Here is a 24550-nt window from a genome sequence, read left to right as displayed (position 1 = left end):
TAATGCCTTTATGCAGCCTTAATGCTTTTTCTGGATACGGAATCCTAAGTGACATGCCTCAGGATTAAAATATATCGCAGACACTGATTTCAGAGCAAAGAATAAATTCTAGAAGGACAGAGATGCTTTAGCACCAATTATCACTGTCATCCTTTCAAAGTAAAGAATGTATTTCCTGATAAGTAAAGTACAATGAACTGAGTAAGCAGCACAGGTTCTGCCTACAGTCCTGTAAAGAATAACTCAAAATGCCAGGACATGTTAAAGAGGGACCTGTTTTTACACCATACCTGGTGAAAGATGGCCTCACTCTAAGCTGGGCTTCCAATTCCTAGAATATATGACTCACTCTTCCTTTTTAATATCACATTTTCAGATCCAGACAGCAGCCATGCACAGGCTGGGCTTTTACACAGATACAGAATCTCTCCTTGGTATTTCTCTCTGTGACAGTAAAAAGAGAACAGGTATGTTTGCATATTATTAACATGGATCAACTCAGAGCAGGGGGATTTCAGAGCACAGCCACACACAATGTGAGCACTTGTTCTGCATTATTCTTATGAATTTCATGTGGTCATGTAGCAGAACACACTATGCCCCAAGGGCATCCCTTTGACATGGTGTGAAAGATTAGGACAGCAGAACCATGCACCTCATCACAGTGCAAGACCTTCCGTTCTGAGTTTGGATAAGCTTCACTTTTATCATTCCCCTGTCTCTAGCAGTGGTCAGCAGCAGACAGCAAAGCAAACAAAACCAGTGATGTAAAACCAATCCAGGTCCATGTCGATCTTTCTTCTAAATACTCTTCCAGACTCAATTTGTGGACCAGGGATTTCTTAAATTCAGTGTATTTGATAAACCATCCTTGGTTTTTCTTCAGTGATTTTGTGGCATCTGCCCTTGAAAGCATTTATATTTTAGCATCCAAGAGCATCCACAACACTAGAGCCCAAATGGCCTCAAAAGTGAAAGTGATCTGAATCTGGTAGAAAGGCACACACACACATGTAAGCTGAAGGCAATGTCCAGATGAGGGATAAAATAAAACCACAGCAGCTGTCCCTCACATGCTGACAAATTGCTAAAAGCCCTGGAACACCAGGAAGCAGGGGGAAGAAAGAAAATATAGTATTTCATACAATTTACAATGGCATGCTGCAAACACATTGGCTCAGGTCAATGATGTCACATCACAGTGAGAGAACAGAAGGACACGTATGGGAACCATGTGGCACACCACTCATTTTTACTGGGTGGCAACCACATCCCAGCTGCAACAATGTGCCACAGCTTCATGTGCACAAGCAACTAGCAATTCCAACAACTCCCATTTCTTCTCTGTTAACACCCCCCACACCCACAAGGAATGAAAACATTTCATTACAGCTGATCAAGATTTTCAGCAAGTGTCTGACTCTCCCTAGAAGATGAACTCAATAAATGTAAGGTTCTAACAACCAAGACATAAAGATTTTAAGATAGATCCCTGTGACTTGAGCCTTTGTCCTTGAACAATGCCTAATACAACATAGCATATACATTTTTATTGACCTCTTCACTGATGAAGAGCAGCCTTTTTTTTTTTTTTTTTTTTTTTTTTTTTCCCAATTACATATTCTAACACATCTGGAACTGCCAGCATATCTTTAGCCTGTCTCTACAAGGCTCCATGCACAGATACACACTCAGCTCCTCATCACTGGACTGACAGATTGTGTCAATCTCAACCAAAAGCTGACCCTTCCTGTGCAAGCAGATCCCACATCCTGTCTAGACTTAAAGCTTGAGCAGCACAGCTGAAATGATGCAAACAAGTATGACAGTGTCTTTCCTTGGCTAACACCTTGAGGCAATGAAGTGATAGTGTTGGGGGTTAGGTTTGTTCCTTTCTGCCGTAAAGAATTTTTCCCCATAAGTTGCTAAGAGACAAAGTGCTGGTGCTTAGATGGTGCTTGACCAACACAAAAGACATCGGGAGGGGGAAGATCACACAAGTTTTTGGGGGAGGAAAAAGGACAGGGCTGGGAGAGCTGGGGGCTCTATTTCGCTCTGGGCATCGGAGAGGACGGCCAGACTGGCTCTTTTTTTGCTGCGGGAGGGGTCCACTGTCAACACAAAGTCCGGTCCTGGGAGATCTACCATCATCTGCTCGTGTGCTCAGGATTTCTGAGCTCCTTCGCCTGCCCTGCTGGAGCTGGGCCAGCCCTGTCCAGAAGTCGTGGCTTCTCCAGCACTGCTCTTGGTGCTACGCTGTAGCCCTGCACCCCCCTGCCTGCCAGGGACATCCTGCTGTTCCAGCCACCAACCTGGGAATTTCCACCGTTCCAGCTTGGTGCTCTCAGGGTCCCAAGAGATCAGACTGCCCCGGGCTTTGTGAAACAAAGCCTCTCGAGGTTTCTGGTTCTGTTTATTATTAATGCTGTAGTTGTTGTTGTTGTTTGTTTTGCCTTGTTACACTTACTAGTAGAAGACTGTTATTCCTTTCCCCATAGCTCTGCCTGAAATGCCCCTTTAATTTTCTAAATTATAATAACTTGGAGGGAAGGGACTGAAACTCCCCATTCCTAGAGAGGCCCTGCCCCTCCCTAGCAGATACCTGTCTTTCAAACCAAGACAGATGGAGATCAACCTTTCCATGGACAACACGGCCCTGTCCACCATGGTATCACAGCTCCATCCCTTCTGTGCAAGTCCATGTCTTATCAAACAGGTTTCTATCTACAGTAGACCTGCTGTGCTTTCTTCAGTTTACTTTTAAGTCTCCAGGAAGAAAGGGCTAAGAAGCCTGTTCTACACCTTAACAGTATTCATGGGGAATTCTTTTTGATGTTGTGGCTAACTGGCATCTCCCACTTAAACCAGTGTCAGGCCCTCCCTAAGTTTGCTTTTCAAAGCTCTGCTCTCCTTCTCTCACTCCTTCAGGACTATATACTCAAAGAATCTGAGAAACAAGAGTTGTTTGTTGTTATTTTTGGCTAAACAACAACCATATTGATTTTACTGATTTCCTTTCAGTATGGATATAAACTCTTCAAAGACCTTCATATTTTCTAGTAATCTTTTTAATGCCAAACCTTTTCTAACAGGCAAAACAAACTCAATATTCTAGACAATGTTGCCCAAAGCCCTCCACAGATATAAATTTCTGCTTCAAAAATTGAAGACTATAGGAATTATCTGTCTTAGAAAGTAACACTGCAGATTCTTGGGAAAGCTGTTGAAAGATTTTAAGTGGCCTCTTCAACTGCTTAACAAATCAGAGTGTTTTGGAGGTAAGTATTAGACACAGTCGAGTTAATGCCCCTTAATGGGTCCGTGGAAGCTTTTTGATCTATTTCCACTTTTAAGCACTGCGGAATGGATGGAACAAAAAAAATCATATTAAGAAATTCACAAGAGGAAACATACATGCAGTATTCTAAGGACTCAGAAAGCATAAGTGTCTGGACAATAAATTTTAGTAAGAGTCTTGTTTTGCCAGAATCAGATCTTCTCAATAAGAGGTCAGAAACATTAACCCCAAAACCCAAAACTACAGGCCTCGACTCCCACCCTTCCCACAAAAAATGTCAGCACTTCTCTACTAAGAAGAACAATGTGCAGTCAAAGAATATGGCATTAAATCTAGAATGTATAAATGCACAATGGTATTTATGAAAAAAAAACCAAGCTGTCTGGAGAGGAAAGGAAGAACAGATTCTCAGGCTAGAGAAGCCTTCCTTGTTTTCTGGACAGGAAACAAAAGCAATTGCTTGAATCATTTACTTCAGAGGACTATAACAAAAGCATTCACTGACCCTGGTTTGCAGTGCAGTCAAACAGACTTACGCTAAGTTATTTCCCACATAGTTTCTGCTGTGGATGAAACATCAGATGGAAAGCACCACAGTGCACTCCCTTCACATGTACTTTGGGGCAACTGAAAAACCAGGGCCATCTCAGATGTGTCCCACACTGTACCAGCACTGCACAGCAGACACTTCACTGAGGTAACTTCCACAGATACCAACGTGAAGCAGTAGGGAAAATATAAACAGAGAAAAAAAAAAAAAACAAAAAAAAACCACAAACCACATTTCCAGTAGACTGCTCTGTTGCTGTGTGTTATTTGTTTTCATATTGTATTTCATTTTTATATTGGGTTTTATAATGGTTTGTTCTGTACCTCCCTGTTCTCCTGGAAAACGGAGTATCCCAAAGCTTGTCCCTGCCCTTCCCCCAGCCCACCTCCCACATTGTTCCCAGTCCCCTTCCTGAAATGTAATCCAACCCTGTTCCACTCCCACCTTATCCCTGATTGGGTATTGGCTTGTCCCCGGTTTTAGCCTCTTCCTTGGATATAAGCTGAAGCCACATGTGGTCTGGCCTCTTGCTTTGGGCAGTCAGGGCAAAGGTCTGGGGCAGGACCATAGACAAAAGACTGAATAAAGCCCTGGTTTCTCCCTGGATCAAGTGCAGACCTTCCTTTGCTGCTGACACGGTCTTGCTCTCTCTGTTAAGGGAAAGGTTCTCAGCTGCTCCTGGGTTTGGGGACCCTGAGGAAACTCCTAACTGCGGTTTGTCTCTCGAGCTAGCTAGGGCGAGAATGGAGCCGCAGAGCTCCGTCAGAGAGACAAGCCACGCTGCTCAGCAGCAGAAGACAAAACTAAACACTCCTGGGATGAATAATGACTGTCTGGATTAACAAGTTAACTGGCCAAAAACTACCACTTTGTTATCAAAAGGCAAAAATCAAAACAAGAGGAAATTCCCTGCCAACTTTTCTTCTTAATATGTTCAAATACTTAAATTTACCTCTTCAACTTCTGGTTTTTTCTCTCCGGCCTTGGAAGAAGCTTCACTTGCCTTCTTGTCACCATGCTGTGAACAGACAAAATAGATGTGTAGTTATTTAGATCTTAAGTCATATCTTCCACACAAATTCTCAAACTTCTTAGTGCAAGGATGATTCCTTTCAGCGACCACAATATGACAGCAGTGAACACTTAAAAGTTTTTCTTCTCACTAATGGACAGGACTTCTAAATGGCCCGCTGGATAACTTCAAGAGAAATCCATCAGAAGGTCATGACTTTTAGGGCCGTTACATGACTGTTCTTGCACTCTTCCAATGCTTGTTTTGGAAATGTCAAAACCACAGGCTTCATCAGCAGCTGAACAACTCTCAGAGGCACTAACATGTGTGCAACCCACCCCAACACCTGAACTCCCCTCAGTTACACTGAAATGCTTGTTACACCCAGCTCTTCTGACCTGACAGAAAGCTGTTACCATGACTGCTGTAATTCTGGTACTGCTACAGAAAAAATAAACACTCCAACAATTCAGGCACAGGTGCACATTAGGAAATACAGTTCTTCCAGGACCCCTGAACTTCCTGCGTCTTTTATCTCCTCCTCTTCCTTTCACTTAACCTGATGTGCAATCAGCCTCTCATCTGCAGCAATATAAAGAGAGACACATTTTGCTCAGCAAACACACTTGTATCCAGCATGTTGTAACTGTCTGTGCCTCTGAAAAGTGGTGAATAGGGTCCCTCAATAAATCTCTTTTCAAAAATAACAAAAGCAAAAAGCAGGAAGTTGATATAAAAGGCAACATAATGTAGCTACTCTCTAGCATCTCAGCTAGTGTAACTTTCCACAGCAACTGAGACATCTGGGAGGGAATATTCACGTCTGGTTTGTTTGTTAAATAAAGACAGGAGATTATTCAAGACCCATTGATTCCCTTCTGTTTTCAGGACTGAGCAGCAGGAGGCAGAGCCTGCTAACCCACTAAGTAATGAGTTCCTGCAGATTTTTCTTTACATGGCTATAGGGGAAAAGTAATGATCCATGTATCACTGCACTGTCTTCAACAGGAATTAGTTCCAGCACATCAGCAGGAGAAAATACAGGCTGAAAAGAGTACTATAGCAACAAAAAATTCAAATAATTTTTACAGACAACCTCTAACAATTCAAAATTTTAAAATGAGTTTGGTTATGACTAAGACACTTGATGAGTTTTCAAATTGGAAATGTTATACTCATATTCCAATTGTGCCTCTTCAGAGGAAAAACAAGCCACAAAGATGGTCTATTCAGGTAAGATATTGATTCACTGCTTCGTAATAGCACTTCCAATAGAGATACAATTTACCCAGCTATCTGTGCTTTTCACTGCTACAATAAAAGCACATTGCACACACATCAGTAAGAGCAATACCAGTGAGTGTCCTATTGCTGACAGAACAGGAATTTCAGAGCCAGCACTGCCATGAGGTTCAGGAGCTAAAGGAGAACACTACTGATCAGGCTCTCTTCTTCTATGGATACCCTCAGCATCAAAATGCTCCAAAAATTAAGTATTATCCTGAATCCAGCTATTAAAGTCTTCTATTGCTTTCACTTGTTTTCTTCTTCAGATTCAGACATAACTTTAAAAGCAAAAGTGTAGGGTCTCTAGTTGGGTTTTTGGTGTGTTTTTAGGGGTTTTTTTTTGGTTTTGGTGGGTTTGGTTGTTGAGTTTTTTTTTTTTTTTTTTTTTTTTTTTTTTTTTTTTTTTTTTTTTTTTTTTTTCCTAAACCAAGTCAGAGAATGTCGGAACTAAATACTTGCTTCCTACTGAGTATACCAGGCCTTTATCAGGGCTGAATCTGATTAATCTCCCTAAATCCACCTCCTCATCTTCATACCAAAGAAACCCATAGCAGACAGGACCATGCCACCAAAAGGGCACTCACACCCAGGATTAGGAAAAGAGATATGAAGAGGACTGGCAGGATTCCTTCAACCGCCCCTCAGGCAGAACTCCCTGAGGGACCCCCGGGCAGCTTCACTGCCCAGAGAGGATTAAGAATGGGTCAGGACAAGGACCACAACTTTGCTATCCCTAAACTCAAGTCAGAGAGACATTAAAAGCATGACATCTTCCCTCCAGAAGGCTATGTCAAACAGCATCTATAAAAAAGACTCTGACCCAGAGGCCAAGTAAGTTTATCCCAGCTCAGGGAACAAAGCGCATATGGTCAGACCCAAGTAGTTTTGTTTTGTTTGTTTGTTTGTTTTTTTCCCAGTAAGTGGAGTAATCCACTGTGTACACACAGAGCCCTGATACTCACTCCCTGGCCTCAGATAATAAAACAGCCTGTGAAAGTATTGCCTTGTAGGAAAGTCTGCTGTCCTGAAAAGGTAACCTTGGAAAGCAAAGTTTCATCGTACACCTGAAGAAAACATGCTGGTTCTCCGAACACTTGATGCATAAAGTATGATGAGGAACCCTGTTTCAAAAATTCCCCTCAAGAGCTCTTTTCTTATCTGGATTTCCAAGCTTTGAACCCTCCACTAAAAAAAATTAAATATACCAAAATGAACAAACAAACAAACAAAATGGACAGTAAATTAATCAGCTTAGTCAGAAGGCTAAGCTCAGGTTTTGTCGGACAGTGTACATCCACTGCTGCTCATTCACATTCACAATTCATGACAACAAGCTGACTTTCTTTGGGCACTCTTTCCTTTTCCTGCTCATCTTCCCTTACAGTGCCAAAGATACAGATTCATAACCAAGGCAGTGGATCAGAGCAGCTCCAGCTCTCACATCAACAGTGGGCATACAGCTGAAGTGAACTAAATTTTAGTTTAACTCATGAGCTAACAATTTCTTGTAGCTTTTAAGCTGGCTCAATTTTCAATTTTCCAACTTTACTAACTTTAAAAAAACCCACAAAAACAAAACAACACACAATCCTACCCAAAATCACATGTTCAAGAAAATACAAAAGTGTCATGAGCAAGAAAGCTTGTCCTGAGATCTTCATCCTGTTCTGAAGTGCACAGAAATGTTGCCACACTATCAAGACACACCTTTAAACTTCCAACTCAAATAACACTCATAAACTAGAAAGTAACTGGTGAAAAAGCACAGAGAAAATTACGAACAACTTAATAGACAATTATGCGCACAAAAATCCAACTCTCACTAAAGGCTTTGCTTCCATGAAATTCCTCCTAAACCTCAGGAGATTAAACCAAGGCATTAACAAGCCTTTGGTTTAAGGCCACTGCACAGCATCCCGGAGGACATGAAGTAACTGGGTGAGGAGTGAAGTCTTGCAAGATTCTCAACTGAAGTCAATCAACTCAGCATTACAGATTTTTAAGCAGATGGGAACCTAACCTTAGCTCTCAGCTGGAACTGGGAGGAAGACAGAGATCTTTGACACTGCTTGGAAAATGGTCAGATGTAAAGGGCTGCCAGAGGAGTTAAAACCAAGCCAGGTACGGAATTGAAAGGTGAAACCCAGATTTTTATTACATCCAACCACAGCTTTAAATACACCAGCCAGTAAAAACCTTAATCTCCTTTTGTGTCTGTTCCTCTCACCCACCTTTCCTGCCTCTCTTACCTCCCCAGTGTGAATCATATGCACTGGAGAGGACTCCAGTCTCACGTGGAGGCCCACAAGTGCCAACAACCACAACCAAGGGTTTCCAAAAGAGCAGCTGTGGGAGCAGTTTTCTTACCTGATCACACATAGATGCATTTTAATATCTTTTGTTCCCCTGGATGCAATGGCACACAGCTAACAAGGCCTTTTATATCCATTCCATGGCTTAATGCCGTAATTCTCAAACTTTTCCCTTTGTGGTTCTGGGTCACTTCCACTATGCTGATTTGACTTATCACAATGACTGATACTTGAAAACACTGATTGAAGTTACATGGAGCAACTTAAAAGTACAGTTATAACTTCAAGAGATTTCATCGACCTCACCATATATTTAGGAAATATATTAAAGTGATATTTTTTTCTGAAACCGACATTTCAAAACTTATGCTTTCTGTAAAACTTTTGACAGAACGCAAACTTTTTTTTCTTTTCACCATTCCATACAGATACCAACTGCTTCCTCCTATGTGTAATAAACCTTAAAGGTTTCTTAAAGGCGTTTTAAAGCCTTTTAAAGCAGTCGTGGGTTCGTCACAGTAATGAGCAGCGACCCAAGTCCATCCAAACCACATGGAGCCGTCAGAGAGCTGTGGTTTGCTCAGGGAGGATCTGGCAAGCGACAGCTCTTCCCGGCAGCACCGCCACCACCCACCTGCAGTGAAAAACAGGCCCCGGAAAAAGGCGCAGCGCAGTTTTTCCCGAAACAGGAACATTCCCACGTAAAATCTCGTCTTACGCGTTCTAGTGCGGTTTCATCACCCCGCGAGCCGGCGACGACTAAAACTGCTAACAGCACCAACACCCTTCGTTTTCAGTGTTGCTTTCTGACAAGGGATGGGATGCGAAGGGACAGCTGGAGCGCGCCGCGCTTTCACCGGACCTGAAGCACTGGGTTCTTTGTTGTTGTTGTTTTGTTTTGTTTGTTTTGTTTTGTTTTTTTAAGCGCTGTCTCGCCTCCAGGCGCACCACAACCCCATTTCCTCGCCCGCTTCGCCGCACCCCGCGCCTCCCGCTCCCGGCGCTCCCCGCTCCCGTGGTGCTCCTGGCTCCCCACTGGGGTGGTCCCGGCTCTGCCGGGGCTTTTCCCCGCACTCACCATGGCGTACCACCAGCGGGCGAAAGCCATGGCGCTGCAGCTGCTCCTTCTGCCCGTGCTGCCCGGCACTGCCCGGCCCGGCCCGGCCCGGGACGCGCCCAGGGCGGTGCCCGGCGCGGAGCCGCTCCCCCGCTGGGGCCGCGGGGCACCAGGGGCAGCGTGGAGCGGCATCGCCGCCCTCCTCACACCCCTCCCCGCGTCCCCGAGCCCGCCTTACCGCCGCGGGCAGCGGCTGCCTGCCCTTCCCGGTCGCCGACATGCCGATCCCGGGGAAGAGGAGCGAGGGCTGCCCGGTCGCTCCCAGCTCCAAAGCAGCTGTAACGCCCGTCGGTCCCTCCCCTTCCTGACGGGGCCGAGCCAGGACCAGGGGGGGCCGCGGGTCCGGGATGAGGCGGCGGAGAGCAGACGGGGAGCCCGTGACAGGATAGTGCTCAGCTGGAGCGAGAGTGGCTTTTCTTTAAAACAGCGTTGTTTGGGGTAGGTGGAAGGAATAGAGCGCAGACTTTCTTTTCCTCAGGAAAGTCATTCCCCTTGGAAAAGCGTTTGGGTGTTGCCAGCCGACTCTAGGCAGCTCCAGACTCCATGGCAGCTCCCCGCGAGGATTTTGCCCTTCCTCCGTGATGGAGCCGGGCACAGGGTGCTTGGGGCTGCTCCAACACCCGGCTCCTCCACCAGCCTCTTTCTGGCTCCTCTGCTAGCTTCCCTCCAAATTGGGCACGCTGTTCCTATGGCAGGCTCCTTCCCAAGCCTCTGCATTCCAGCTCCTCCACCAGCCTCTGGCTCCTGTTCCAGCTCCCCTAGAGCTGTGCCACTCCAGCTTTTCGGCTGGCTCCAGCCTTGGCCATCACCTTGGCATAAACTAATTCCCACCAGGCAAATATGCTTGGTTTGGAAGTTGGCTGTGCATCCCGTGGGCTGGTGTGATATTACTCCTCACATCCAGGGGATTTGATGCTGGTCAGGTTATAAAATAGAAAACACAGGTATTGTGTGCAGGAATGGGCACAGTTTGACAAATTTGTCTTGCTAAGCTGTATGCAGTAAAAGAAGTTGCTGTTTGGGGTGTTCTGTGCCAGGAAACACCAGACCCAGGCTGGATGGGTCAAACAGCTTTTAAATGAGTTGCACTAATCTGAAGGGGTAAAAGCAGCAGCTCCTGAACACATTCTTGTGTCAGGAGGCCCTGTCTATCAGCTTGAGGAAGGAAAAGTGTCCTAGTCTTTTGGGAGTGCTCGTCACCTGCTTTGTTGGGGAAGAGGCAGTAGAACTAATCTGCGTGGTAGGAAGCCTGTAAACCATATAGTGCCTACGCCCTCGGCTGTCAGACAGGAGACAAGTGAGTGATGTCTCCCCTCAAGGTCTTGGGAAATGTCTTTGTTGTGCAGAGAGAGAGGGAATGTTCAGATGGATCTGCCTAAAGCCATCCCTGCTTTTCCTTTTTGATTAGATCCATGCAGATTTATGGCTGACTCTGAAGTGTTTCAGCCTGTGACACCTAGGCAAGGTGCTCCAGAGCAGGTGGAGGCAAGGGCCATGTTTAAAATGCATGGCTTATACACGGGGATGATGTGTGCAGGTTTACCTGGGGTCACTCTGACAGGTCTAACTGACTGTGCTGCATTCTTCAAGCTGCAGGCAGCAGACCCTCCCTGCTGGCAGAGGGCTCCAGGGAGCCCTCAGGAAGCATCACCCATCTCACTGTGATGTGCCTGATGACAGGCAACAGGAGCTGACAGTAACTGGCGTGGTGGAGCTGCACAGGAACAAGGCAGTAACACGTGAAACCCTCGGTGATGTCAGCCTGCATCATGCTGGACATTCAGGGTTTTGCTGGCCCAGAAGCACATCACCCATTCCAGCTCTGCTAGTTGGTTCAGTTTATAAATGAAGGTTGAACACTGCTGCAGGAAGGAGGGGAGCTGCCCAGACACCACAGTTCCTGCAGTTGTTGCAGTGTTTTGTAAATTGACTGGGCTCCATCCAGCCTTGCTTTAGGGCCGAGGGCTTGGCATTATTGCTTCTATTAGAAGGCTCCTCTAGCTTGCCACTGCTTCAAGAAACCACTGTTTATTGGCAATTCCTTCCTAACAAGTTGAAATTACTTTTATATGTAAAGGATGTAGGCAGCCCATATTTACCTGGGAATGGAAAAGCAGGTTCTTTTTTGTCTGATGGACAGTCAGCTGATGGATGCCTGAGCCAGCTTTTTAAATACTGAAGGCCTAAACACTACTCTAACAGTTTACTCATTTGGGTAAACATTTGGTTATTTGAGTGGAGCAGTCATTATTAATTACCCCAGTCAGTCTGACTCTGATAATCTTTAATTAGGAGAGAATAAGTTTTCCTTGCAGCTTGCAGCAGCATACAAGGGTGTGGTATCAAAATCATACTTTGTTTTCTGTCAGTGGTTTCTACTTATTCCTCCAAAACATCTGCAAGTGAACAAAATCACTGAGGCTTGCTGAGATTTTATATCTCATTAGCCATGGAGGGCTGATACAGAAACAGATGCAGGAAGTGATGGACAGCACAAACATCAGTTTTTTCAATGTTTATTAGCTGGAAAAAGAGCAGGTGACCACATCAGGAACACACAAGTTGTTCTTTACGGCAATGCTGTGTGATGTGAACAAGTATTCGAAAAGTGTTTGTGTCCTTTTAATAGTCATGGATACATTTCTTTGTAATTCAAGGTATTACCAGTCTAAAATTGGAATGGAGACTCACAGACTCATTTTCCCCACATGTCTCATCTCCAAAGGGCAGCAGTTGACGTCAAATGGCTCCCAATAAAAAGGTGCTCAAAATTCTGGCAGGATGGGATGAAATTTTTGCCAAGTATACATATTTTATTAATATAACTTGCATAATGGTATGACTGCAAGTTTATGAGTCATTCACAAAATCTACAAAATAAAGTGCAAAATCTCCTGTGTAACTGGATTTTTATCTAGGGCGGTTTAAAGAAATAGTGGGGGTTTTTGTTTGTTTTGGGGTTTTTATTTTTTTTAATTTTTTTCTTTCCTCCTCTTCCTGTGGTTTACAAAGAAACTCATTGAAAGTTTTTTGTTCTTTTGTCTTCCTCTGAAACCCAAAACCATCAGGATTTTTTTTTTATTTTTTTTTTTTTTTTTTTTTTTTAATTTGATGCATTCAGTCCCACCCTGTTTTATTACACCCCCAATAACATCAAGGGACAAGTACATCTCATTTCTTCTACTGTTTTTGTTCACAGCATACTCTGTAAATGGAAATTGGAATTTTAAGTCATGGACATTCTGTTTGTTGATAAGCCTAGCTTGATGACATTCTTAGTCTAGACAGTAATAATGCCAGACTTTGCCATTGGAAAGAAGGGTTTCTTTCCTTATCTATGGATAGATACTTTTTTGCACATGTTATAAATATATTTTATCATATAAACTGTATGTCCTCTGCTAGTTTAGTGCAATCTGAAGATTTCCTGCTGGACTCCATCGTACTGCTTAGTAGAGATTTCCTCCTCTCAGACAGATGACATAAACTTTGACAGCAACCAAGTGAAAATTAGAGTCTTCCTTGAGGTTGGATATTTTGTAATTCCCTAAATACCAAGCTGAAATTTAATTAAAAACCAAAACCATTTCAAATTAATCTTGAATAATTTCTGGAGCCAGAATTGGGTGATACATATGAAAATTTTTATCCATACAGATTTTCTCATTTGTTACATTGAAATGCAGCAAATCCCACCAGGAGGGGAGAAAACCCAATACTGCAGCCTTTATCACCCAGGACAGTGTTCCAACCAGCTGTCTTTGGTCCTTTCATCTCTCACCAGTTTCTGCTGGGGAAGCCAAAGGTTGCTGTCAGTTCTGGGAGTCAGCAGTAATTCAAGGTAATTGACTTGAAAACGACACCATAAATGAAGCTTTTAGCAAACCACAGGCATTTTTCTGGACTGGATACAGATCCAGATGAGGTTGTGACCCCAAAGTGAGTCCAGAAGGAAGAGCAGCACCAGTGAGGCATTGTCCCAGTGAATGTCAAACATTGCAGCTATGTAGGAGTGGCCAACCTGCAGCTCACGTCTGCTGGTTTTATCTGAAACAAACTTTCCCAAGATGAGGTATCTTCTCTCAGGTGTAAACTGAATTATGAAAATACAGAAAAATATATGAATTAGGCCTCATTGATTTTTATAAGCCTGATTTGTAAAGATTTATATGTATGAAAATGACAATACTAATTGTCTTGGACTCTTAAACTGTAGGATTAGAGTAGTCTATTGATAGAAATTGTGGATTGGTGAGCACTGTGAGAGGCAAGACAGAAAAGCCTTGTGTATTTAGAAATATACATTAAATTCTTTATACAGTATTGTTTCAAAATCAATAGAAATCCATGCTAACAAATTAAAACACATAGTTTTTAAGTACAGCTTAAATGTACAGAATTTTGGAAAATGCTTTGATATATGCCAAGTCATAAAATCCATACAAGAGATTAAAAATTCCTTGCACTCCTTGGACATTTTCTCACTTAGTCTTCATTTGCTACGGAAACAGTGGTTTGCTTGAGACTGATAGCATTCCCTCGAGTGCACTTATCCTTAATCATCAAGGTGAACAATGCTCCCCTCATGGTAGTACCCTTCTTCAGGTGAAATTAATCCTGAGATTCTTGGTATTAAGAGGCTCCCCAGAGGAAGGGTTGTGAAAAAGGGTGTGGTTTTCTGAAATGCATCCAGTAAAAGAAGTTAAAAATTGTCTGCTTTGGTTTGCAAAGATGCAGTGGGTGACTTTTGATGCCAGGGTGATGAAGATAAGGTTTTACATGTCATCACAACCCTGTTTATGTTCTGGGTGGTCTTTTTCTCACTGGCTAGCCCATGCACCGACACATGCAATCAGGGTTGAAAAAGCCCAAGCCAGATTAAAATACAGTTTATAACTAATCCAAAAGCAAAATTAAAGCTAATTATCAACTATATTATATGTAATATGCATACACATTCATACATACATAAATGTTGCTCTGTGTTATTTGGTTTCATATTGTATTTCACTTCTATATTGGGTTTTATGTTATAATGGCTTGTTCTGTACTCCCCTCTCCTCCTGGAAATGTTATATCCCACGGTTTGTTCCTGCCGTTTTCCCTGCTCATCCTCCCACATTCTTCCCACACTCCTCCCAGTCCCCTCCTGCGGGTCCTGTCTGTCATTCGGCTGTTCCTCCCAGCTTCTGGAGAGTTCGGGTAAAGGACATCAAATGATAGGGCAAGAGCTGAGGAGGTTCCTCCCTTTATGTTCCCCACTGGTTTCTTTAAATGTCCCTCCAACCCTGTTCCACTCCCACCTTGTCCCTCACTGGGTGTTGGTTTGTCCCCTCCTTCAGCCCCTCCCCGGCTTATAAGCCCGGAACAGAAGGCCTCAGCCATGATTTGTTTTGAGCTGTGGTCTGTGGTAGGGGCTCAGACAGGACGGAACAAAGACTGAAATAAAGGCCTTGGACTCACCCTCAGATCAAATCTGGCTCCTTTCCTCCACCACCAACAGGGTCTCTCTCGTGATAAAGGGAAAAGCCCCTTTGCCGCTCTCCAGGTTTTTAGGACCCAAGGGAGTTTTCCTGTCTTGTTGCAGTCTCAAGCTAGCCTGGGCAAAATAGAGCTGGAAGCAACGTTAGAGATGAGCGGCACATTAATATCTTGCAACTATTTTGTACAAGTACAAGATATCACTAACCAGTGTTCCCGTGATTCACAGGTAGAATAAAAGATTTATGACTAAACACTGCAGAAGAATAACAACTCAAAACAGCACTGATAGTTAAAATAAATTTGCAATGAAGTTACACACCAAAAATGTTAGTGTAAGGCAGAATTTTGATGGAAACCTTGGATATCATCTAGGGCTAGGAATGTGAGGAATGTACCTCTTCCACCTGCTTTCAGTCAGCTTTTGCAAGGGTTATCCAAAGCAGCAGCCTGTAGCTGGATATCAGCTGTAGCTGTCACACAGAAGCAGCACAGAGTGGCCATGAAAGATTTTAGAGCTGTTGCTTGGAGGTTTTCATGGCTGTGCTTCTGGTAGAGGACTGGACAGCACTGGTTGTTACAAAACACAAAATGCTGTTTTACCAGGACTGCAAAAGATGTTTTGCTTTCTCCATGGAAGGGCTGGCATGATGGCTCCCCACAGGTAAAGTTTCACAGGTCTTTTCTTAGGTTAATACCACACTTAGTGCCTGTTAAGAAGCACAGCTTCCAGTCAAAACAACAGAAAGGAAGCCAGACTAAGGACAGGCTGACACAGGAATATTTTATGGGAAATTGCAACACTGCTTCGCAGTAAATTATTTATTGTTTCAGAAATGCATGAAAACATGGAGCTGAGATTGCTTGGAAAGAAATCATGGGTAGCATGGAAAATATTTTACAGCTGTGTGTTGCTCTGAAGGCAGCAGACATTTTTTGTAGTTATAAAAAGAAAGCAGATTGAAGGAACATTGAGCTGAACCATAGATAAGTGAGCAGCAGAGCCACAGCACCCAGTGCAGCTTGCCTGGGTGAAAACCTCTGCCATGCGTTTCCCGACGACATCCCTGCTTGCAGCAGCTTCCCTTCCTGCTCATGCTCCTCTGAAATCAGGCATATGGCATTAATGGAGCCAAAGCGTGGATAGCTTCTGCCCAGCGCACACTGCTTTTCCTTGGGAGCAATTCTCAGTTCCTGCTTTCTCTTCTAAGTTGCTCGGTTTGTGTTTGCCCTGAGATGTGCGCTGAGGCAGCCCTGCACTGCGGCAAAACCTGTTTCTGTGCATGTTCAGGAGTAAACGAGAGCACAGAAGTGCATGATTTGCAGTGAAACCACTTGGTGGAGCAACCCAGTGTGATTTACATGTGGCTGACATGCAAATCATTTTAAATTGTGGCAGAGAAGTGGGATTTTTTTTGCATGTCACAAACCCACAGATCTGTCACTTTTACAGAGCAGCAGAGCCACATGCTTCTTTTCAGAGGCCGGCTGGTGGGGCCAGACAGCCCTATGAGCCGAGGTGACTGCTGTGGGTAGTGACCACCCCAGAGCTCCCTGAGGGTGTCCATTGCCCTGTGCCATGCTGTGTAGATAACAAAACTCCATCTACAGACACACCAAACATGTGCTCCAAACGTGGGCGGGTGACAAGTGGTTCTGGGGAAACTTAGGTTTTCTGTACAGCAGCCCCAAATGAGGCAAAATCCAAAGTAATTCACCACAGAGTGGGAGAGGAGTGATGGGAAGTCTTCTGCTTTAGGAAATGAATTTGGTTTAAGTGGAGTGGCTTGTGATGGCATGCCACAGGAGAGACACACTGTGCTGCCAGAACCAGCCTGGCCACCCCTGCCCGCAGTGATGGTGGTACTCTGCCCTGGCATCAGTAGAACACCCCTGCCCCTTGTCCAAATTCCCAGGTTGCTTCTGGATGACGAGCAGGGAAGCTTCCTGGCAGAGGAGAGGGGCTGGAGCCCCGGGACCTGTGCTGGGAGATGGATGACACTTTCACCTCATGCCTACTCCCCTCACAGCTCTGCTGTGGCTTACCTCAGTGAGCTCCATGACAGACCTGTCCTGCTCTGCTCTCCTGAGGCACCAGGCCAGCAGCACAGCAGTTTTGGGGTGGACTAATAAGCTAAACAGTTAATGTGCAATCAATAAATGTGGCAAAAATAATGCCCTCGAGTGAGAAAATAAATACATCCTGCTGTTTAGACCCTGAAAATAGATATTTCTGCAAATAACACAGTATGAGTGCAAGTGCCCATCTTCTAGGGGCACCAGGAAGTCAAAATCCTCCTCCACCACTCAGAATTTGCCGTAACTGGGGGAAATGTGGTCACTTGCTCTTGCCAGGGACCACCTTCAAACCTCACTGCAAGTGCTGGCTTTCCACTGCCATTCTGTGAGTTTTAGATCAAGTCCAAAACCCAGTATTTCTGCAACAATAAAGTGTGGAAACAGTACTTTGCATGAGCCAGATAAAGATACTTAAACCTGTGAAAATCCCCTTTCCTATCACAGGGGGAAAATTGATAAATCATTATAACAATGTTATCCTTGTGAAAAAGGCTGTGGAAAGCTCTGCCAGTATTGTGTACTGTGAAAAGTGCATATTATATGGCTCTGTGCAAGATATTTACTATATGTGTTGTGTTGTGTTGGTTGTTGGTGTTGTATTAATGGTTTGATAGTATGGTAAATGTAGTTTTGTAGTTAAAATGTAGTTTTTATGTACCAACCACAGGAAAACATAAATCTTTCAGAGAAAAAAGAATTTACTACTTCCTTATCTGAAGAGACCAACTCCCCCTGCCTCTCTCAGCCTTGAGGATGCCATAGAGACTAAAAGAAAAAAAAAAAAAAAAAAGATAATAACCAGAGACAATTCTTTGTTTGAATGGAATTTATGCATCATGTATGAACTGTATGAATATTCAACAGGCTATTGTTTTTAAGAGATAATCCTTTGTTAACAGGGGTCCTTCTCCAGAGTTTGTGGCTCGGGAAGGCACCCAGATGCTGTAACTTTGTTTTTATTGTCTCGTATTGTCCTAACTCTAAAATTGTTCAATTTTTTACTCTAATTCTATTTTTATAACCATCTTATTTGCTATTAAACTTCTAAAATTTTAAAACAAGTGACTGGCATTTTTCACATGTACTGTTGCCAGAAGAAAAGTAATCCTTTAAAATCCCAAACCTGCTGCCAGTGGCGGCAAGCAGGCTGGTAATTTGTGAAAAACAAAGAGTGTAAGAACTTCAGTGCCAGCATGCCTGTATCTGTGCAGATGCTGGCACAGACACTTCCTCTGCATCCTCTGTCCCTGCTGCCGAGCCGTGTGGGTTTGCAGCAAGAGCTGGAGGACTGGCTTTGCGTTCCGAAGAGAGAATCCCTGGGGAACCTCTGGGGTTGGGAAATATTAAGTACAGCCCACAAAACAAAATGCGAAGGGGAATTCCACAGCGCTGTAGGAGAGCTTGGGGAAAAGATGGCAGTGGTCTGAGGCGGGCAGCAGCCCTTTGTTTCGACAGTGGTTTATCTCTGGCGGCGGCAGGCGCCCTATTCCCAGGGGTGGACGGAGTGGGTGCTTGGCTGCTGGATGATTTTCTTCCCTCTGCCCGCAATCCCCGCTGCTCCTCGCTGTCGGCCGTATTTACAGAGTAGCTCTTTATGGGATGCACAAGGCATGACTCACCCGCAGCAGTGCCCGGACTGTGGCGGAGCTGGGTTGTTAAAGTTGAAACTTCTCCCTAAACTGACTCTGCAGATGAGCCAGGCTCTGTTGAACAGACCTGTTGACAAGACTGTGCTTGTTGCACTCTTTGTTTTTCTTGTTTGTCTTGCCAGAAATCTTATAAGGGAAGGTTCTTAAGAATCATTCTAGCTCGGATCTGAATTTCTGAGCAGAGAAACGCCGTGTTCGGGACAAGTTGGGCACTACTGTGCTTGTGCTGTTGGGCGAGTCTCCCGACTGTCGGCGGGGTTTCACTGCCTCCCCTCCTCTCAATCTCCTCACTATGTGGGACAAGGCCCTGTAAAACACCCCCAAACCAGATACACCACGCACCCAGGAGGTGCCAGACTTTATACCCTTGTCTTTCACAGGTGACAAGATGTCACATCTGTCTGTTAGACATTTCTAGACCTTGCCCAATAAATTTTACCACAGTGCGCCTTTTTTTTTTTTTTTTTTTTTTAATGGCTGCTGGATGCGTCAAATTGTCCTACTGGCAGTACAGGCTCTTTCAAGGTAGCTCATACCTGGATTAATATTTGCTATACACAGGCTTTTGTTCCTCAGCCCCAAATCCTCCAGAAAGGGTCTGTAGTGTACCCTGGTTTCTACCATTCCTGGGAATCAAAACAACTAAGGATCCTTACTTTGGTTAAATTACATCGCTCACCTTTTTTTTTTTTTTTTTTTCTGATACTCTGATGACATTTGTGAGTTTCAAGCATCTCCCTATCATACTGAGAAATACTGAACAGTGTGGCAGAAAAAATCTGAGGAATTTAAACTCTTAGACCTACACAGCCCTTTCACAGCTCAAAATGGCTCTGAGCATCAGTGGCATGATAGTGGTGGGTTCTCCTATCCAGGGATACACTTTGACCCAGTTTGTGTCTACTCTACTTCAGGGTGCCCCAGGAGGACAGCGGGCTTGATTTCTGCTGTCTCTTCTCTGGGGAACTCCCTTTGTCCCTCTGTGGGGCTGTGACTCATTTCCTCTCTTTGGCTCTTCTCATCCTGTCTGCTGCCAGAGCTTATAGCTCCCTCTTCCCCTCTGCAGCAGCAAAACATGTTACAAAAACAAGTGAAGATATCACGTTGTTGCAAGTCGTGTCCCCTTTCCTCCAGCATCTAGAGGGCCTTGTCTGTGAGGCTTTGTGTTTAGTGTGACATGTAAGGAAAAGTGGGGGGAAAAATCCAGTTATTTGCAGGTAAAGCCATTTTATATTCATGTTGTGCAGGCAATAATAACTCAAATAGTAAAGTAGCCTCAGGCTTCAGTCTCCAATTTGTTAATATAAATTAAAAACTTGAGCAGTGAATGAAGGCAGAAATGACCATGCTGGCAGTGCTGGTTCTTATGGTCAGAGGCATCCTGAAAGTGAACTGGCCAGGAAATTGGGGTGCACATTTCCCTGCTCTGTGGATGGGACTTCCCTTGCATGTGCAGCAGAAATTCTATCTTTATGTTGTTCAAGACAGGTGAACTTTCGTTGCCTAAGAAACTGATCCTTTCTGAGATTGAAAACACAAAAGTTTTAGTTATCTGTGGGATATGAGGTTGTTAATGTTAAAGTTATTAAAGCTTATGTTTACCAGAAAGCACTATAGGAGGGCGCAGCTGCAGGCTCTGGATGGCTGGAAGCTGGCTGGGGGAATGAGAGGCGGTTAGGAGGAACGTGTGGACAGCGTGCGGGAGGGAAGCTGACTGGGTGATAGAATGCATGGACAGCAGCACTGCGGCTGAGCAGCCAATGGGTGCCCTTCTTCTGCTAAGTTTTGGTTATGTCTGGTGGAAACTAAAAGTGTGAAAGGAGAGTGTTTTTTACAATAAAGTGATTTTCTTTGGATGCTTAAGGGGTCCACGTCTCTTTGCTCCCCATTGCTACAGTTATTATCTTGCCCTCACTAAATTTGTTTTCACCTGTCACTCAGATTCAGTCTGTGTCATTATTTCTATAGATTTTGAAACCAGAGGCAAGGAAAACTGAGTGGTAAGAATCTTAAAATTATGCAATCTCCTTTCAATATGATTCTGGTATTTGGCTTCCTACAGCTACAGGGTAAAAGAAGGACTTTTTAAGGGCCTTTTTTTTTTTTTTTCCCCCAATTCTTCATCTGGTTCACTGGAGATGTGCTATGAGTTTTTTGCTTCTGTGAAGAGTTACCAGAGCTCACCACATCCAAAGAGATGGGCTGATGGATCCTGAAGCTGCAAGTGAAGGATTGCCTCTATGTTGGTATCACGGGTTGGCACAATTTTGTTTTCTAGTTATAGAAAAATGTGAGATGTTTTTTCCCTGCCCTAACTGTGGAGTGGTTTGGGTAGGAGAACAAGGACCTGTCAAAAAGCTGGCCAGGATACTGGCAGCCAGGTTAACCAATGGGAAATGTCGAAGTGACTTTGGAGGGGACATTTAAGTGCAGGAGATCAGTCTCTCTTTGGGGATCAGCCATGAGGTAATATCGTGGTTGGGCTGGGCCAGGCCTGGGCCGGGCCCTGCTGCCCCTCTGGGCGGCCGGGCCGGGCCTGGCCAGGCCTCCGAGGGCCGCTGCCCGCACAGGGAGGGCCGGGGCCGGCTGAGCCCTTTCCCTGCTGCCGGCCGGGAAGAGAGGCGGCTGCAGCTCGGCAGCGCCGGCCACGGGCTCGGACTGTGGCACAAGGGGCCAAACCATGGCCCAGCTTAATCGCCGCTGGCAGCGGAGAGAGAAAACCTGCAGCTCCGTAACAGCTCTGAGCTGAGCCACCCTGGGTGAGACCGAGAGGTGGAAAAAAGGACATCTGCCAGCTTCCTCCATCAGCACAGCTTTGCATTTTCTTCAGCCCTGCAGCCTCGTGTAGTTTTTGCAAGCCCTAACAGATTTAACCCTTTTTCTAGCAACATGGAACTTTTAAAGCACAATTCTTCCTGGAGAGAAAGAAGAAAGAAAACCAGAAGGTACATAGAAATAGACACTACATGAAGTCAGTTTGATTAGAAGTGAAAGAGCTAATTATATTGGAATAGGATTGAAGAAGTGGACATTTTTAACTGGACTTTTCTAAGGTAAATTATGGAGAAATGGACTGTTCTTAGCAGCATCTTAGTATTGCTGGGTAGAATGCTAATTCTAATCAAAATTGAGGACTGATGTAATTGAGATTTATTTGGGAACTTTAAAGCCCCTGCTTCTGGGTTAAAAAGAGGTCTCAGCCTTTGAGACAAAGATGATTTTAGACTAGAAGAAGTATTAGTAAATAGTACCCCAGATATACTGAGAAGCTTTGCTGATAGAACATCACACTCTGCGAAAAGTCTGGGCGGCAGCAGATGCTTGACATGGGGAGCACTGGACTATTTTGTCTTGTGGCAAACATCTTCATAAAAGATTCTTAGAAAGAGTCTTCATAAAAGAGTCTTAGAAAGACTCTTCTCCTTAAGTAATGAGTGGTTATGTCTAAGTAATGAAACTGACTGAAAATCCCAAGTTGTGTCTTTCTATGTTGTTTAATAAGAAAGTTAATAGTTTGTAAGAGGGAAGAAGTGTGTTTTAAGGTATCATTCTGTTTTAGTTTAAGTTTTTCTTGTTTCTCAACATTTTTTTTTCTCTGTCTCTTAATAAATGTTAATAAAACTATTTTTGTTCATTTTAAAGCTTAAGCCTGCTTTATTTGTTTGTCTTCTAATCTCTCCCTCCCACAAAAATTAATACTAAAACCCCTACAGTTGGGCCTAATATAGGATGCAGGAGGGCTGGGAAAGATAAGAAAATGAAAATCATTCTGTGAAACAGTGTCCAGGCTGTTCTCAGGTTGTGTGGAGAGAGATGCATGGGAAAAATATCAGCCTTTTTACAGCTGAGAGAGAGCAATCTGCTGTGGACTGTGTCAGATGCACCCTATTTTTCCAGACTTCAGTTTTAACAGGTAAAAGGCAGCCAGTATACGGGTGAGGACAGAGTGGAAATGACAGTAATACAGAGCCTGTTTAATTTTTAATTTTTTTTTTTTTTTAAATGCACTTACTACTAATTGCAAACTAGAGCCGAATGGCAGAAGAAGGATTATAGTAGTGAGGCATAGTCTGCTGACTCATTCCTTCTTTTCTCTTGAAAAACCTAAAATATGTGCCACCTGGTGAAGACATGGGATCTGCTTGATTTTTTAAAAAATTTTTACTCTGTTTCCTTTTCTTTCTGGTTTTCCTTTTTCTCTTCCTTTTTCTTTCTTTTACTTCTTCTTTCCTGTTTCCTTCTCTCTTCCTTTTGTTTATTATTTTTCCCTTTCTTTGTTTTGCACTTTGTTTTCCCTCTTTCCTTCCTTTTGGATGCAAAACAAGCAGCTGAAAACTAATCCACGGCCAAGAGATTTCTACATTCAGCTCTGTGCTCACACTTCACCCCTAACATGACGCTTGCAGTTCCTGGATGCAGTGAGCTAAAAAAAGCCTTCTTGAGGCAGAGGTGATTTTTGGAGTGAGGGAATGGTGAGCTGCCAAGCCATGCTGGGGAGTGAGACAAAGCTCTGGATGTGGCCCAAGGACACCCGTGTTGTGCGTCAGCTTTTGTGGTGCCCAGGAGATGGAGATGGTGGGGACAGACACAGCCCTTCCTGTGCCAGCAGCTGGCCAGGAATGGGGACAAAGAGCCTTCTAACGACAGTGAAGTTTGAAAAAGTGCTCAGTTCTTCCTTGATTCGTGTAATAGCTCAGGATGACTTCACTTTACTCTTCCAAAGTTCATATGCAGCATCTGGAAGGTGGAAGCCCTGGAATGAGCAGCAGCTTTTGGAGGCATCAGAGCTTCTCCTGCACTGATGCACTCTGCACAAGGCACAGCCACAGCTCCCAGAGTAGCTGCGGACTAGCAGCCAGGCCAGATTTCATCTTTTCCTCTTTAAAGCAGCTCACTCTGTAGCCATGGCAACCCGCTGCTAAGCGCAGGCAGGCCCTGGAGCTGGCACTCTGCAGCAACTCTGATCCTGCTTGCCATGGCTGGCAAGAGAATTTCCAGGAGTCTCCTCATCAGCTTACAGACAACCATTCTGGTCTCCCAGAAGACACCTATGAGGCTGAAATCAGAATGAGAGTTTGTGAGAATCCCTTTGTGTGTCACTCTTTGTGAGGTGCAGCGTCTCCTCCATGGCCACAATATCCCCTCAAGGGCATTGCTTCGTAGCATGCTCCCACATCCCCACCAGGGCTGTGGAGCTGCAGACCTTGGGTGAGACTCATCACTAAGTCTGAGCAGGGGAACAGGGCTCAGAAAAGGGCTCAGTTCTCCTGAGAGGCTGTTTGGGTTTGCTGCTGCCACAGAGAATCCTGTGGAACAGCACGCCATCTCTCTGTCTCCAAAATTCTCCATTGATATGTATATTCTAGAGTGGAACAGGGATTTGATCCTGCTCCAGCAGTGAGTTCTAAGGGGTTAGAGGATGGAGTAATTCAGCCTGGGACTTTGCTCATCTACTTCTTGCTGTTGCAGACATTTGTTATACCCTGCATTAGTCATACTGTCCTTTAAGACACCTTCCTATTAGCAGTGGCAGCCTTGCTGAGTGAAAATTTCTTAATGAAAACCTTTAGGTTGCTCTTCTATATTCACATGGGCAGCCCATACCCTTTCCTGTCATTGTCTTGAGGAGTTCTCCTGAAGGAAGAAATGATGAAAGAGAAAAATAAACCACCACATCTTGATTGTCCCAGCAGCATGTTTAGGTCTGTGAGGGGAACTAGGGACAGCTCCCTCCAGACACCACCCTGAGGTGGTAAGAGGAAATC

The 24550-nt window shown here is 44.3% G+C and overlaps 1 protein-coding gene across 13 annotated transcripts in view; it reads right to left on the bottom strand.

Moving 5' to 3' along the window:
- Positions 1–9872, bottom strand: part of CAST (calpastatin) — a 51147-nt gene extending 41275 nt beyond the window's left edge. For 8 of the 13 annotated variants that reach the window (XM_040089542.2, XM_040089544.2, XM_040089550.2 and 5 more), the window contains exons 1-2: positions 9755–9871; positions 4801–4866 (exon numbers count right to left, since the gene is read on the bottom strand). In XM_040089542.2, coding sequence (XP_039945476.1) covers positions 4801–4866; positions 9755–9796 — 108 coding nt within the window. In that variant the 5' untranslated portion in view covers positions 9797–9871. Of the gene's footprint in view, positions 1–4800; positions 4867–9537; positions 9611–9754 lie in introns of those variants that run through there. The other 5 variants (XM_040089545.2, XM_040089548.2, XM_040089555.2 and 2 more) reach the window with 3 other exon arrangements.
- Positions 9873–24550: the final 14678 nt, after the last annotated feature.

This window comes from Hirundo rustica, chromosome Z (genome assembly GCF_015227805.2).
Source record: "Hirundo rustica isolate bHirRus1 chromosome Z, bHirRus1.pri.v3, whole genome shotgun sequence".
Taxonomy (NCBI): domain Eukaryota; kingdom Metazoa; phylum Chordata; class Aves; order Passeriformes; family Hirundinidae; genus Hirundo; species Hirundo rustica.
Note: the sequence above shows the minus strand (reverse complement) of the source record. Positions and strands in the feature narration are given on the sequence as shown.